At 43.4% G+C, this 14,966-nt stretch overlaps 1 protein-coding gene across 3 annotated transcripts in view; it reads right to left on the minus strand.

Moving 5' to 3' along the window:
* Positions 1-14,966, minus strand: part of LONP2 (lon peptidase 2, peroxisomal) — an 82,527-nt gene continuing 67,561 nt past the window's right edge. The window contains exons 12-16 of one of the 3 annotated variants that reach the window (XM_074370797.1): positions 12,960-13,102; positions 10,823-10,873; positions 4,048-4,255; positions 3,443-3,633; positions 1-422 (exon numbers count right to left, since the gene is read on the minus strand). In XM_074370797.1, the coding sequence (XP_074226898.1) occupies positions 201-422; positions 3,443-3,633; positions 4,048-4,255; positions 10,823-10,873; positions 12,960-13,102 (815 nt within the window). In that variant the 3' untranslated portion in view covers positions 1-200. The other 2 variants (XM_074370799.1, XM_074370798.1) reach the window with 2 other exon arrangements.

The raw sequence follows: 14,966 nt of genomic DNA on the forward strand, positions 1-14,966 counted from the left end.
TTCAATTCCGATTTTATCCATTTATTAAATTAACATTTCTGTAATAAACACTAGCCATCCCTTGAGTGAGGTGTGTTATTGCTGTGATTATGTTCACAAATCAGGCACATTTTGCTCACCCCTACTGGTGTGAATAAAATCATCCTGTCAGTACCTTCTTGGCACTTTAAAACTTAAAATTCTGAAAAGTTGATTTGGGCCTACAGTTTGCTATTTAAGAGACCGGGCCTGGTCTTGACAGTAAAACCGCCATCAAAAGCTGCATTAAGAACTTCATCCAGGCAGCTTGCTGTGACAAAGCTTAAATCCTGCCGGACATTGCCTGGGATTTCTTCAAGGTCTTTTTCATTCCTCTGAGGGATAATGACACGCTTCAGTCCTGCTCTGTGTGCTGCCAGCACTTTGTCTTTAATTCCACCCACCTGTATGGAGAGAAGAATGCGATTAAAGTTTATGGTCATCCTCAGGCTGTGGAAGAAACCCTGACCCACATTTCTTTCACAGCTATTTTAAAACATCCAAATCGTCTTCCCTTTTAACAGCATGAGCCAGGAAATCCACTAAAAACATTAATGGTAAGTTCTTTACATTTCAATTAGTATATTAAGTCCTTTTAATGGGAGAAACTAAATTTTTGATAGGAATAAGCACCTCTTTTGTCTATTATCCCTTATATATTGTCAAGGTTAACATTTATGTTCCTGTCTACTCATAACACTCTTGTTTGTGGATTGACTCTGAAAAAGCATTACATTGTTTGGACCATAAATACCACTCCTACACAGCTTAGCTGCATGCCAGGGTTATTTCCTTCTGTATAGGGTTAAAGCCATGATGATCTCTGTGCCACCTGATGAAGAAAACATATTCCCAGGTGATCCAGGCTCTCATGGTGGTTTTAAAATACGTCCAGAATGGATGGTCCCTTCAAAAGGTGGAGTCTAATTCCCTTCCCTTGAATGTGTGCCAGGCTTAGCAATTCACTTATAAGAAAAAGTGTGGAAAGTGATGCTCTATGACTTCCAACATTAAGTCATTAAAAAGTAAGAGTTTCTGCCTGGATCTCTCTTGAATCTCTTGCCCTGGAGGTCACCAGCTGCCATGTCTGAGGTCACCCAAACAGCCTATGGAGAAGCCCTAAGGTGAGAAACTGGGGCCTCCTGCCAACCAGCACCAATTTGCAGTTATGAGAGTGAACCATGATGGAAGCAGATCCCGCCGCCCCAGCCCACCTTCAGATGACTGCAACCTGGCAGATATTCTGACTGTATGGTAAGAGACCCTGAGCCAGAAGGGCCCAACTAAGCCTCTCCTGAATTCCTGACCCACAGAAACTGAGAATAAAAAAATACTGCTTTGGGGTGGTGTGTATGCAGCAACGGATAACGAAGGAGCACGCCACCTAGAACGTGCGATTCCTGGAGACGCCTTCTCGGGAGTGCTCCCGCACTGCTGCCCCGACACTGGCTGTTCTGCAGGCCCTCCTGTGCAGCGGTCATCCTGCCCCGTCACTCTCTTTCCAGGCCTTTTCTTTATGAAGTTGAATTACACTTCCAAGATACCTTCTTCAGAAAGTATAAGATAAACCAATTCTGTGCATGTATAAAAATGTCTGTCTATGTTGCTTTCACACTGATTGGCCGTGCATACAAGATTTGATTTAAAATCATTTCCCCTCAGTTTTGAAGGCACCGTACATCCAGTGTCCCTGATGAGAATGCTCTTTCCTGGGTGATCTGAAGAGTCAGGAGGATGAAATCCTTCTTCCTAGTTGGTGCAGCTCCTTTCAACCCGAAGATAACCTTCAGTTCTAGGAAACGCACCATTATTTCTTTGACATTTTGCTTTACTCCATTTTCTCTGTTTAGTTAGATGCTGGGTCTGTCATATTGCTTTTTTCTATTATTTTTTTCTAAATGGTTCTTTGACCAATTCTTAAAACCACAGTTTTAAATCTAAGAGCTTTGTCCTATCCTCTGTTCTTGAGTTATGTGTTCTCTAGCCTTAGCAGGTCTTTCTTTTAAATGCTGCTGCTTTTCTCTGCGTCTCAGATGGTAGTTTCAACTGCAGGCTTACTCAGAGCTGCTGGGACTCTCCACGGGGGTGGGGAAGCCGCTGCCTGGCTGTGATCTGCTCTGAGAGCAAGGGACCACGTGGAAGAGCCATTTGTTCTGTGGACATTTCAACCAATCCCCTGGTGTCTGTTTCCCACCTCCTTCCTGTTCTCCTGGTCTGCACCTTCTGGCTCTGAGCCAGTGCTTCTCACCAGGTTCCTGCTAGGAACACTGTCTCTCCTTCCAGTTCTGTTTCAGCAGCCAGGACACTTCCATCTTCTAGAAGTTGGCTGAACTATCAGCTGATGGCTCCTCACTCACTCATGACTGTTGGAATTTAGTCCCTTTATTCCTTGCTTAGCCCACCGTTTTGAACTGGGAAACTGAAGAGTTTATGGTCAGTAAAGCACCTGTTCATCTCCCTTCAGTAGCACAGCTAGTGTTAACCACTGCTGTCTCCTGAGATGCAACGGTTCCTGGGTCAGGTGAAGAAAAGAGATCAGCATTCCTTTTGAGTGCAGATACATAGTTATATCGTAATAAATAAGCTTAGAATATGACTTCCTGGTTGAATTGAACTTAAAAACTTTGGGAACTGAGAGCTAAATTGTTAGTGATCTTAACTGGTGATTCTATGATCTACTTTCACCATTACCTCAGAAAATAAAGGCATTTTCAGAATAAAAAACATTCCTTCTTTTTTTTCCCCTCATTTCGGTGTGAGCCTGCCAAAACTTAATTGCAGACAGGTGCTGCTAACTAGTGACTTAAACCTCTAAATGATCTCTCAAGTTCTGTGCATTTTTCAGTGTATCATAAGTAATTACGATACGGACTGGAGCCCCAAAGCCCCGTATGTACAGAACTTTTTCAAAATTTAGCAATTAGGCATGGTTAGTCTTTACTACAATTTCTCTTTTATACCACTTCTTTTCCATAGATTTATCAACTACAGTAATCGAAGTGATCTACAGGGGGACAGGAGGTCTCACAGGAACTTCAAAAGGTGAGAATTGGGCTTAAAGTTTTAAAACAGCTATTTTACACATAGGCAATCTATACACTTAACAATTTGTTAACTAGGACAAAACCTCAAATCTTCTTCACCTGAACAGCAGATACTTCTGATGCCCAGGCTGGTATTTTTTCCCTCAGCAAGTCTTCTTTCTTAGTAGAAGGGAAGACATGGGGAAATTTGTCTGTTTTCCCTTTATTTGATCAAAATTTAAAAAGCTGAATTACAGGTGTAAAAATTCAATCTGTGTTTAAAACTAAGACATTCATAGGAAGAAGGCAAAACACTATTAATTTAAATTTTAAAATACTATTAATAACCTTTTTTAATTTAAAATTTTAAAAACCATATAAATAGGTTTCTTTATACTTACTGGAAGAACAAGACCTCGCAGTGTGATTTCACCAGTCATGGCTACATCCGAACGCACCAGCCGCCCACTAAAAAGTGAGGCGAGACAGGTTGCTATGGTAACTCCTGCAGATGGTCCGTCTTTTGTGACAGCTCCAGCTGGGAAGTGCAGATGGATGTCTGTGTTCTCAAGAAGATCAAAACTTCCAGAAGCTTTAAAAAAGGGAGGAAAAAAAAGGATTTTAATGTAGAAAAATTAAACCTGTTTCTTTTTCTCCTAAAAAAGAATATCAGATAAAAACGAATGTTTAGGGTAAATAAACCCTTCAGAATATTAATGGGCAGTACAAGTAAAGTGGGGGTCTGGAAGAACAATTTCATTCTATTCCGAGGGGAATGAGAAACAAAACAAACCCTTGGAACCGGTTTCCAGCTCAGGTTCTAGTCAGACAGTCCTCAAGCGGGAACTGGACTCTCCATGGGAGTTCAAAAGCAAAGGTCTGTGATTTAAGGCGTTTCCGGCAATTTACAGCTCCTCTCACTCTCTGTCACGGAACTATGGGGTGCCTCCGCGGTCACAACCACGGCTCTTGTCGGCACGCCCCGCCCCGGGGCGCGGTCACTCACCGGTGGTCAGGTGGTACTTCTTGGCGTTGCTACGGAGCCAGCTTATGGCGAGGTGGGCAGACTCCTTCATGACGTTCCCCAGCTGGCCGGTCAGGGTCAGCTGGCCCTCGCCATCCATTCGGCTCGCCTCCACGAACATGATTTCCCCACCCAAGGGAGTCCAAGCCAAGCCGATTGCCACTCCTGGTTGACTCAGACGCTCAGACACCTTGAGAGAAAGGAGGACAATGATCTGTGAGGTCAACGCAGCCAGATTGTCTGCAGGCTGACCCAGTCACAAGGCTGTTCGCTTCCGTGAAGGGCTGAAGTTCAAGCTGCATCTCAAAGTATTTACTGCTGCACAGGATCTGGAGTCACGTAGGGCTTTCTGCCAGAAACTAAACTTCCTCTTTGGCATTTACCAGAAACAATTTTCCCTCAAAATACATGTCAATAACTGATTCTCAGCCACCACATCTAGTTACACACACCTTACTTTTCAAGGAACAGAAGGAATTGTTTTATCTAAATATTTTCATTATTTATAAATAGTCTAGAGCCGAATTTCATTTTAGGTAATCATGAATTTGTTTCAGAAAGCAGAAACCCTCTTTTTAATATTCCTTTGAGAAGTGTTAGCTCCAGAGGCCAAGTACGAAGGTGTATATTAAAATTGCTAGATTTTACTTCTCCACCACTTAGCTTTACTTTCTCTTTATTGCTGCAGACACTATAAAATGCTACTTCATGACATCCCAGATCCTTTCCATGCACCCGGAGGCCCACTGTGCTGCCTCACTGCCGTTTTACACTGAACATGTCACTCACAGGAGCTTACGAGCCAAACAGGTTAACACATCCAAGTTATGAAAACATATAAAAAGTAACAGTTGAAAAGCAGTCATGTTAAGTTTTATTGCACACTTTGAGCCTCCAAATTTTTTACCCTATAGAAGTTACCCATGTCAGAGGAACTGGGCACAATGTGTCAACCCAGCACTAACTGAAACATGAGATTTTTCCACCGAGAGGTAACTTCCTCTGAGTTTCCCTGAGTTTCTGGTTGGAGGGCTGGGTGGCTGATTATTATTCCTTTCCCAAGGGGCTCATGTGCTGAAAATCCTGATTTTAAATGGATGTGTGGCATCCACTGAATCTACTGGGCACTTAATTTTAGTAGTAAACATAAAAGCCTGTTTTTCAAGTTGGTTTTGTATTTACTACGAGAAGCTGGAGATTTGGAAGGCCAGGTTGCAGCGCCAGCTGAGCTGAGACCGTGCACCACGGATTTCACCTCCCCTCAGCTTTGGCATTTGCCCTGTTCTGTAACTACTTGAGAAAGATGCACAAGATCAATATGCAAATGATCAACTATGGAAGGAAAACACAGAAACAACTATTTATAAAGGCGTCACAAGGCTTGTTCTTGCTAATACAAAATCAGTTCTCTATACCTTAATGACATCTAATTTGGGCAGGAACCTGCCAGGGGTTCCTGTTTTTCCTGCGTGGCTCTTTTCTAGGGCTGACTGAACCAGTCCTGAAGAATCAGCCTCAGTATACTGAAGCATGTGCTAATTTAACAGAAAAAGCCATACGGCACAACTTTGTTAGCTATAGTGAGAACAATCCCTTTTTAAAGCTAAATCTTCAAAGCTCATTTTGTCAGAATAATACCAAAAATGTCCCCCAAAAATCAGGAGTAAGACTCATATTGACTGCCACGTTGCTTCAAGAAACCGAGCTTGTTTCTGACACACTCCATCTGCCAGAGAGTCTTGGTGCTCTGGGCAGAAGTGATTGGTACACTCAGCTGAAAGGATGGGGGTAGATAAGTCCAAATGGCCAAACCCAAAACATCCAGGCTCACAATCACTCTATTCTAACTTGATGGCAAGTGCTCTAACATTAACCTTAAGATGGAACCAACGACACTTCCGTGTAGCGCGCGCGTGCGCGCGCACACACACACACACACACACACACACACACACACACACACACACACACACACGGCGGAACTGAAGGGCAGGAGTTACCGTCACACCCAGAACCTCGTGGTCAGGCTAAGAGCAGTTACCTAAAACTTAGTAAAGAACCTTTCATTCACTTGGTCATATTCTTCAAAGACACGTGTTCTGAAACTAACAATTCTGTAACAATCAAGCATCCAGTTTCTATGTATTTTTCCCTCAGAAACAACGAGAGTGCAAGTAAATATGAACTTAAAAGATAGGATATGTGTTCTTTCTTGCTCTTGAAGGCAGAAAGTGTCCCAGCCATCTTAAACCCTTTATAGGGAACAATTTGTATTTTACAGTATTCTCTAACAAGTGATTCAACACAATTATTTCGAAACTATGTTTATCTAACAGTGCTTTACTAGTTTCTAATTCCATTACTGGTTTGTGGAACCATCAGTTATATTAGCCGAGACAGACCGAGGCGTGGCACTTAGGTTTTTCCCTGTAGATGTCAAAGTGGAACGTGGGTATCTCAAGCTCATTTCTGTCACTCAGTTTCCTTTGAAACTCATAAATCCCTATGCTTCAGTTTCCTTTATCTGTTAAGTGAATCTTGTTCAAAGAAAAATGGTCAGTTTCTTCTGTAATAATTCTATCGATCATGTATATATGCAGATTGAGGAAGTGTTTAAAATATTTAATGAAAAACCTAATCATAACAGAGTATGTCTTTTAAAGTATGGTTGCATTCTTAACACTTCAGTGATAGCGGTGTTTAAGAAGCATGTGAGTAATCATTGCCAATTTCACACTGTTCTTCCCTCTTGATTAACTTAAAACAGTGAAATTTGACTGAAACAGTAAATACGTACAACTTGTGACCCTTCCAAGCCTAGACCAACACATACAGTTTTATTACCTTGTTATTCACTATTGCAGCCAATCAGAGGGGTTAAGAGTTTTACACTCGTTTGTCAGTGCCTGCCCCATCACGGATCATAGGAATATCAAGTGAATCCCTCAGGGAAGTGAAGGACTACTTACCTACATCAGAGGAAGGGGCCATTTATACCCCCGCACAGGGAGTGTGACAACAGAGGATGTACCGAGTGCTTGTATCTACAGAGAGCCCTGGAGAAGCAGGGTCATGTCTGGGGAGCTGGGACAGGTGTTAGAGGAGGGACTGAGCAGTCTTAGAGTATGACTAGGGGTCTGCTGGGCAGAAAAAGGCCAGAAAGCCATCGGAGCAGAGAGGCCAGCATGTGCCAAGGACTAGACACACGAATCATGCTGTGGGCCTTCTCCCCAGGGACAAGCCCGGTGCCGCGAGACACACAAACCGGATGTGGGGCGCGGGGGCGGCTGGCTCTGCAGTGCCGTACACACTGCACGCTGGCCTCCTTCACAGCTCACGCAGAGCTTCTTATGCTCCTGCCAGGGTTCTCACCACAGCAGCTCTCCATCTGCCAACTTCTTTAAAGTCTTTGTACTAATAAGATCCTAAGCCTTGACTTCATGAATGTTTGCTTTTTCCAGCTGTAAATTTGTTTCAGCAGCTTCTCCCCTGGCGAGGTGCTGGGGTCTGGCTGGACACCGGCACTGCTGATGGCCAGCTGTCCCAGAGCCTCCAGCGGGGCCTTTCCCAGGCCCAGCTGCCGGGTGACGGACAGGGCGGGGGCCAGGCTACGTGCAGCCTCAGTGCTGTCTTAACAGGGCGTGGGGCCCCGACCAAGCGAACGGAGTGGAACGGAGAAGGAATTCACTACCGGTAACGACTCTTCAGGGCATTCCGTTAGTGCTGAGACACTTCACCCACTTCTAGCATCTGATTCTGTCTGTCTGCAAGGTAAGCACACTGATGGAATCTCTTGGAATTCACCTTTGGATGCATTCCATTCAGGAAGCTTTTAAAAATCTGCACGTCTAGGGTGGGGAGGGTATAGCCTTGTGGTAGAGTGTGTGCCTAGCATGCACATGGTCCTGGGATCAATCTCCACCCAGCACCCCGACTAAATAAATAAATAATTAATTACCCCGCCCCAAAAAACTTTTAAAAAGAAAAAAAATCTGCACGTCTGTTGTCTTCTTCCCTTTATTAATGTTCTTTTGAGGGCAGTGACCTTTGGATAAGGACTTTTCATAAACCACAGCAGCTTTCCTACAATCTATGAATGGAGTCAGGAATACTCAGATGACACATTCTTAGGATTAGCAGACTGGACAGAACAGACACTCATAGCCTGGATGGCTGGTTTTCTGAGGCTGAAAATTAAATTTATCCTGGAAAGACTAGAGCTTACATGTTCTTCTGACTGTGTCCCCACATTTTCAATCTGTGAGTTGAAGACTGTTCCCTCCTGACATATACAGGAACTCCTTATGTTGGCTTTTTTGGGGGAGTCAGCTGCAGGATTTTATGATATTTATATAGTATACTTAATAGGTATATACATCTAATATGAAGATGTATATGTATCTAATAACGTGGAGGCTTCTCCTGGCTTTGACAGGATGGAAATGAAAATTATAAGATTCTCATCTCCCCAAAAGATGTCATGTAATCAATAAAAATTATTGCTAAACTTTCGCTAAAAGCTTCTGCACAGCAAAGGAAACCATAAACCAAATGAAAAGACAACCTGCAGACTGGGAGAAAATATTTGCAAATGATGCGAGTGGCAAGGAGTTAATTTCCAAAATATAAGCTCAATTAAAAAAAAAAAACCCAGTCAAAAAATGGGCCGAAGATCTCAACAGACAATTCTCCAAAGAAGACACACAGACGGCCAACAGGCACACAAAAAGATGCTCAACATCACAAATTATTAGAGAAATGCCAATCAAAACTATAATGAGGTATCCCTCATGCCAGTCAGAATGGCCACCATCAAAAAAAGTCTACAAATAATAAATAAAAAGACGGTATGGAGAAAAAGGAATCCTCCTACTCTGTCGGTGAGCGTGTAAATTGGTGCAGCCACTATGGAGAACAATATTGAGGTGCCTTAGAAAACTAAAAATAGAACTACCATATGATCCAGCAATACCACTCCTGGGCATATATCTGGAAAAAAAAGCGAAAACTCTACTTCGAAACGATAATGTACCCCGATGTTCAAAGCAACAGTATTTACAATAGCCAAGACATGGAAACAACCTCTATGTCTATAGATAGATGAATGGATAAAGAAGATGTGGATAAAGAATGAAATGATGCCATTTGTAACAACATGGACCCGGAGATTATCATATGAAGTTAAGTAAGTCAGAGAAAGACAAATATATGATACCACTTATTTGTGGAATCTAAAAAGATGATACAAATGAACTTATTTATGAAACAGGAACAGACTCATAGATATAGGAAACAAACTTATGGTTACCAAAGGGTAAAGAGGGGAGAGATAAATTAGGAGTATGGGATTAGCATATATAAAATAGATAACCAACAAGGGCCTACTGTATAGCACAGGGAACTACATTCAACATCTTACAATAACCTGTAATGGAAAAGACTCTGAAAAATAATACTTTTATATATATATATATAACTGAATCACTTTTCTGTATACCTGAAACACTGTAAATCAACCATACTTCAATTAACAAAAAAGGAAAAAATAGAAAACAAATAAATGGGTTGGAGTCTAAATAAGTAAATAGATAAGCAAATAAAATTTAAAAACTAAAAGTAACTGCAAACAAGTTTACCATTATTAATGGCAATCTTGTAACTGACCAAAGATTCAATAGCTGTGCGCTTCCCTAAATCCTACAGCCCCCGACCTGGGGGTGCCGCTGGGGACATGTCCTGACACCCCATGCTGTGGACGGAGGCCAGGCCGCTTCAGGCGCCTGCACCCCCACCCTCTCCCACGTCTCTTTATACTGCAGGGAGATCTCTTATTTTATTTCTTAAAATTGGGTTTAACTGATCTTGTTTCTATTTTCTCACGACAACTCTGTAATTTACATCTCCATCTTGGGTTTCTCCTCTGAACAATAGACCTGCATGTCCCAATGTCTCCTTCACTCAGAGGCCACAGAGATATTTCAGACCTGTGCAGAAAGGAGCGCCCAGTTTCACTCCCGCCCTCCTCCTTCCGTCGTCAGGCTCTCCCATCTCAGGAAACAGCACGACTGCACACACATCCTGCTGCTCTGGCCAGAAACCCGAAATCCCTTTTGATTACTGTTTCCTTTTCCCCACAGGTACTCCATCAGCAAGACTCTCCAGTCTAGCTCCAAAGTCCACCCCAGACACAGCTGGAGCAGCCACTCCCTAGCTCAGGACCACCCTGTGTGTCTGCTTTACAGAATCAATCTCAACTGATAATCATCTGTTAATTTGTTTCTTTTCCCTACTAATGTAAGCTCCACGAAGGTAGAATCACCCCTTGCCTGTTTACTCCTGTATTGCCAGCAGCACGCATTTACTGAAAATGGAACTCCTTCTAGGACAAATGACAGAACCTCAACTTTTATCTTCATGGAGAATACAGACTTTTAAACCCCAAAAGGCACGTTCCAGCATCTTGGGAACACCTCACCATGGCCTCCAGTACTCCTAATATAATCTGTCTCTCCAGACTCTTGACCTAGGCGGGAGCAGAAAGGCAGGGAGGCGGGGATAGCCCCCGCGAGCACCGCACACAGCAGAGGGCTGGCTGCTCAGGGGCGCTGGGTCACACTTCTCTAACGAAACACACAAAACACAAGCGTGGGGTCAGGCCGGGAACCAAATCTCAGTTCTGGCAAAAGGTGCATCTTCTCACAAGTCACTTAAACACACTAAGCCTGGTTCCTCATCTGGTATTGGAAAGACGCCATACCTGAAGACTCGATGTGTTGCTTGTGACAGGGTCTCCTCCAGTGCCTGACACCTAACAGATACACAAACAGAAAGTGGCCAAGAAGCCCAATCCGACCTCTCCCACCCCAAAACACAGCACTACAGTCGGTGAGAATATAAATGAAAATCTGATGTAGAGCAGATGCCTTTTCTGTAAAACTGCCATACTTAAGTGATTCTCTTTTAGCAGGAAAGGGCAGGAATGAGCGTGGTCTGCAGGCACAGGGAAAGCATACTGGACTTGCACTTGGCTGAGCTAAGTTTAAATACTGGCTTCACTGGTTGCACCTGATGTGAATTTGCATGATTCATTTAACCTCTTTAAGCTTTTTCTCTGTCTGTAAAATGGGGGACTCCTAGGACAGTGACAGCCCTCGTGGACAATGAAGAAATGATCCATAAATCTTAATCTCATAGGTGCAAAAGCTGAGGCAGAGGGTGGTTAAAAACTTGGGGGCTGATGGTCATCAAGGTAGAGACGGAAACGCCCGGCGACAGGGTGAGTTCTCTCAAGTGTAGAAAAGGTGAACAAAATGTCCCTCACTCCTAGGCACAGGACCTTCTATTCTAAGATTTATAGAGAAATAGAAATCAAAGTGGCTACTGGATTCATGTCAGTGAAAGTGTAATACCTCAGATGCCACAAGGAAAAGGAAACAGTTTCTCCAATGATTTCAAACAGAGCTGTTAAGCCATGTTTGTAAAACTACTCTTTCGGTCCTTTGGCTCTTTCTCTGCCAAAGCTCCAAGAATGTCAGCAGTGCTTCCAAACCTAACAGGAGCAGAAATGGCTGGGAAGGAGGGGTGTGTGCAACAGAAGCGCACATCCATCTTTTGTGTTTATTAAGGCCTCCGGTGTGAGCTCCGCAAGGACGGCTGGCACGTACCGCTGTGGAGAGCCTAGAGGAGCAAGCCCGCCGGACACGCGCGTGCAGAACCTGTTTCCATCCTCGCTCACAACACCACCGCGCTCTCTTGGAACAGGAAAGCAGTGCTGGCCCACTTCCTCAACCAAGACAAGTTTTGCTCTGCTTCTTTCAACACTTCAAAATTTAAATCCACAATATCTTAAGAATTCTAACAACCAGAATAATGTTTCTGATTCTATGGTTCAGGACCAGATTCACCACCAAGAGTAAACGTGTTCTGTTCTTGTAGCTGAGAGCTTTTCAGGGGCTTGCAGGCATTAATGACCAGCTCAGAGTTTACATAGAGAAATAAGGTAGGTTTGGGGACTATTTCTCCTCTCCTCAGTTTTGAGGAAAACCTTATTTACTGGCAGTGATTTCAAATGTTAGATGGTGAGGTTATCTTCTTCATAATTTACCAGATGTATCTTCTGAAAATCTTTTTTCCTTATACTGAAAAGGTGATGGTAAGGCTTCTGAAGAAAGATGCTAATAAGCTCAGTAGTAAAATACATATTTTTCCTAGTAACTGACTCATAAAAGCTCAAGTAAGCATCCTATAAAACACATCACAGGGCCTTGGCAGTCACAGACTCAGACATCTCCTTCCATCCAGCTGCCTCAACTCAGTCAGCCCTGCTTCCTTCCAGGCCTTTCCAGTTGGGCATTCTGCCGTGTGGGACAGTCAGGGGAGAGGTGGAAATGGGGCTAGACCTGTACGTGGGCTTAACCCAGAGAAACTAGTAATAATAAAGAAAGAATAGATCCTGGAAGACACCAGCTGGTCTGCACTAGAGCAGCCTGAAGCTGAAGCCAGGTTCCCGACTTCAGGTATTTTGTACTAGGCTGCTTTCCTCCTCCCTCCACAAGCCTTTGCTGGCACAAAGGAATCCTTAATTAAAGCACACACAATAGGAATATAGAATTTCTAAAGAGGAAAGTCAGAAACACTGTTCTTAAAATGGAACTGGATGCAGAGAAAAAGATCAGACTGGGTTTCTAAAAGAGGGTCTGGCCAGGGTCTCTGGTGTTCTGCAAAAGCCACATTATCACATTAAGCACCAAAATTCAACACCACAGAGAAAACAAGTTTCCAAACTTAAGACAAAACTCAGCCTCCCCAAACACCCAAAGCTACTTCTCCCCTAGTCCATTAAGCAACCAACAGAGTGAACTGGTGGGTACCAACAGCGAAACGAGAATGCTCACCTCCATTTCATACATCGGGGGCCCGAGGATGTCTTTCAGAGCGTGGAAGTCAATCAAAATCGGCATTTCAGGTGGCAGGGCCAAGTCATCAGTGTCACCGATGGATTCGGGTTTTGCATCTTCCAAGACATGTTCTCTGCAACCTAAAAGAAACACATACTTAAGAATTCTGACATTTGCAGGTACGAAAATTCATTAGCAGTGAATATCAAATAGAAGCACAGTGGACTTCCAACAGTTCACTCGCCTTTATACATTCATTAAGGCACAAAAATTCACCTTGCGCATCTGTGGAACGCAGGAGAAGAATCAGTGTTACAAGAGTCCCCTCAGGGTGACACAACGCATTGCCTTGTTCGTTTACTTTCACTTGTGTGTCCTTCGTCTCCTCCTTTACATTAAAGTGTAAGCTCCAGGTGGACAGCAACCTTGCCTGTCTTCTTCTTAACCATTATATTAACCCAAGAGCAACGCCTGGCACTACTCAACTAATGGCCTTTGGAGGCCAGATACTCAAGGATCAGATGCAATAGATCACCTTGCACAAGTCTGTTAGATCAACACAACTCAAACGCTTCAATTTCCTCTTCAGAGGCCTTCCATCAGGTGTCCTATTTCCTGACGGGCAACGTGAACTTGGCAGTGACAGGACCCATGTAAGCAATGCCTCTTATGTAAACATAGTTCAACTCCAAGGTTATCATTTTCCAATAAAAACAAACATAACTGGCAGTGCCAGGGTAAGAGAACATGAAGCCGGGCTTGAAACCCCTAGAATAGTGGGCTTATTTCCCTTACCTGCTTGCTGACACCTTGTCAAAGTACTGACTCATTCTGGTTGAGACCAGACATCCAGGGAACAGGAGACAAGTGACCTACCAGGCTACCTTTCCTACTGGTATTTGTAACTCCGATTTTAGTAAAGAAAAATGTTACTTAAGTCTATAGCCAGAAACCTAAAATGAGAAGAGGTTTAAAAAATGTAGGCGATATTTGGCTCTATTCACCCTCATTCCTTGCTTTGCTTTGCTTTTACTTTTGCCATAATTCTTCTAGTTCTTGTACTATCTCATGAAGTATTTTGAAATATCTTTCCTTACCTTCTTTACATACACCCTTCCTTCAGGAAATGACTACCGTATACATTAGTTTACAACATGTAGTCACCTAAGCACTGTATACCTGTACATATTTTAGTTTTGCTATGATTCTTCAACTCTGATAGCTCATTTAGTTTAAAAAAAATTGTTTTTCGCTAACTTTCCTTTTCAAAAGTGATTACTTAGCATGTTTAATAATATTAGACCTTAATCTTGGACTCTAACAAAGTCCCCAAATGACCTCCGTGTGTCGCAGCCTTGCTGGGACCTTGCTGTGAAGGGCTCTCTTTAGTCTGCTCTCCCGCAGGGCCTCCTCTTCAAGACCGAACCACGAGTGAAAACAGCCAGCCAGCAAGTGGCAAAAAATTTGAACTGCTGTTTGATCCTATGCAAAGCATTAAGCCCCTCACTACCTCTCTCTACGGGACTCCTGCGAGAATTAAAGGGGAAACCCTCTGTAGACCGCACAGTGTGATATGCATACCGGATCCTAAATGTGAGTCTTGAGGTATATATATATATTTTCTCACAGTAAAACCTCTGTAACATCACTTGATCTTTCAAAGTTTGGCTCCAACAGAGTCTAGGAAGTCTTCCCTGATCTTCCCAAGTTCTAACACACATACTTATCTGCTTCACAAAGTCCAGCAATGCCTGGGCTACTCAGCAGCTTGTGGGAGCCCCTCTGCCCGCTGCTCTGTTTGCAGCGTATCCCAGCGACGTCAACGACCAAGGACGGGAAGGCACCTGAACCATCTGTTCAGCTACAGGTAGATCTCAGAGTGGGACAGAAACCAGGTGTCACTGCTTAATTAAAGTTAATGCACAGGGTAAAAAGCACTCCTGTCTAAGGTTACTGCACCCTAAAAAGGAAGGGCTCTGAAACCCTAGCCCATGCACAGAAGGG

Source organism: Camelus bactrianus, chromosome 9 (genome assembly GCF_048773025.1).
Source record: "Camelus bactrianus isolate YW-2024 breed Bactrian camel chromosome 9, ASM4877302v1, whole genome shotgun sequence".
Classification (NCBI taxonomy): domain Eukaryota; kingdom Metazoa; phylum Chordata; class Mammalia; order Artiodactyla; family Camelidae; genus Camelus; species Camelus bactrianus.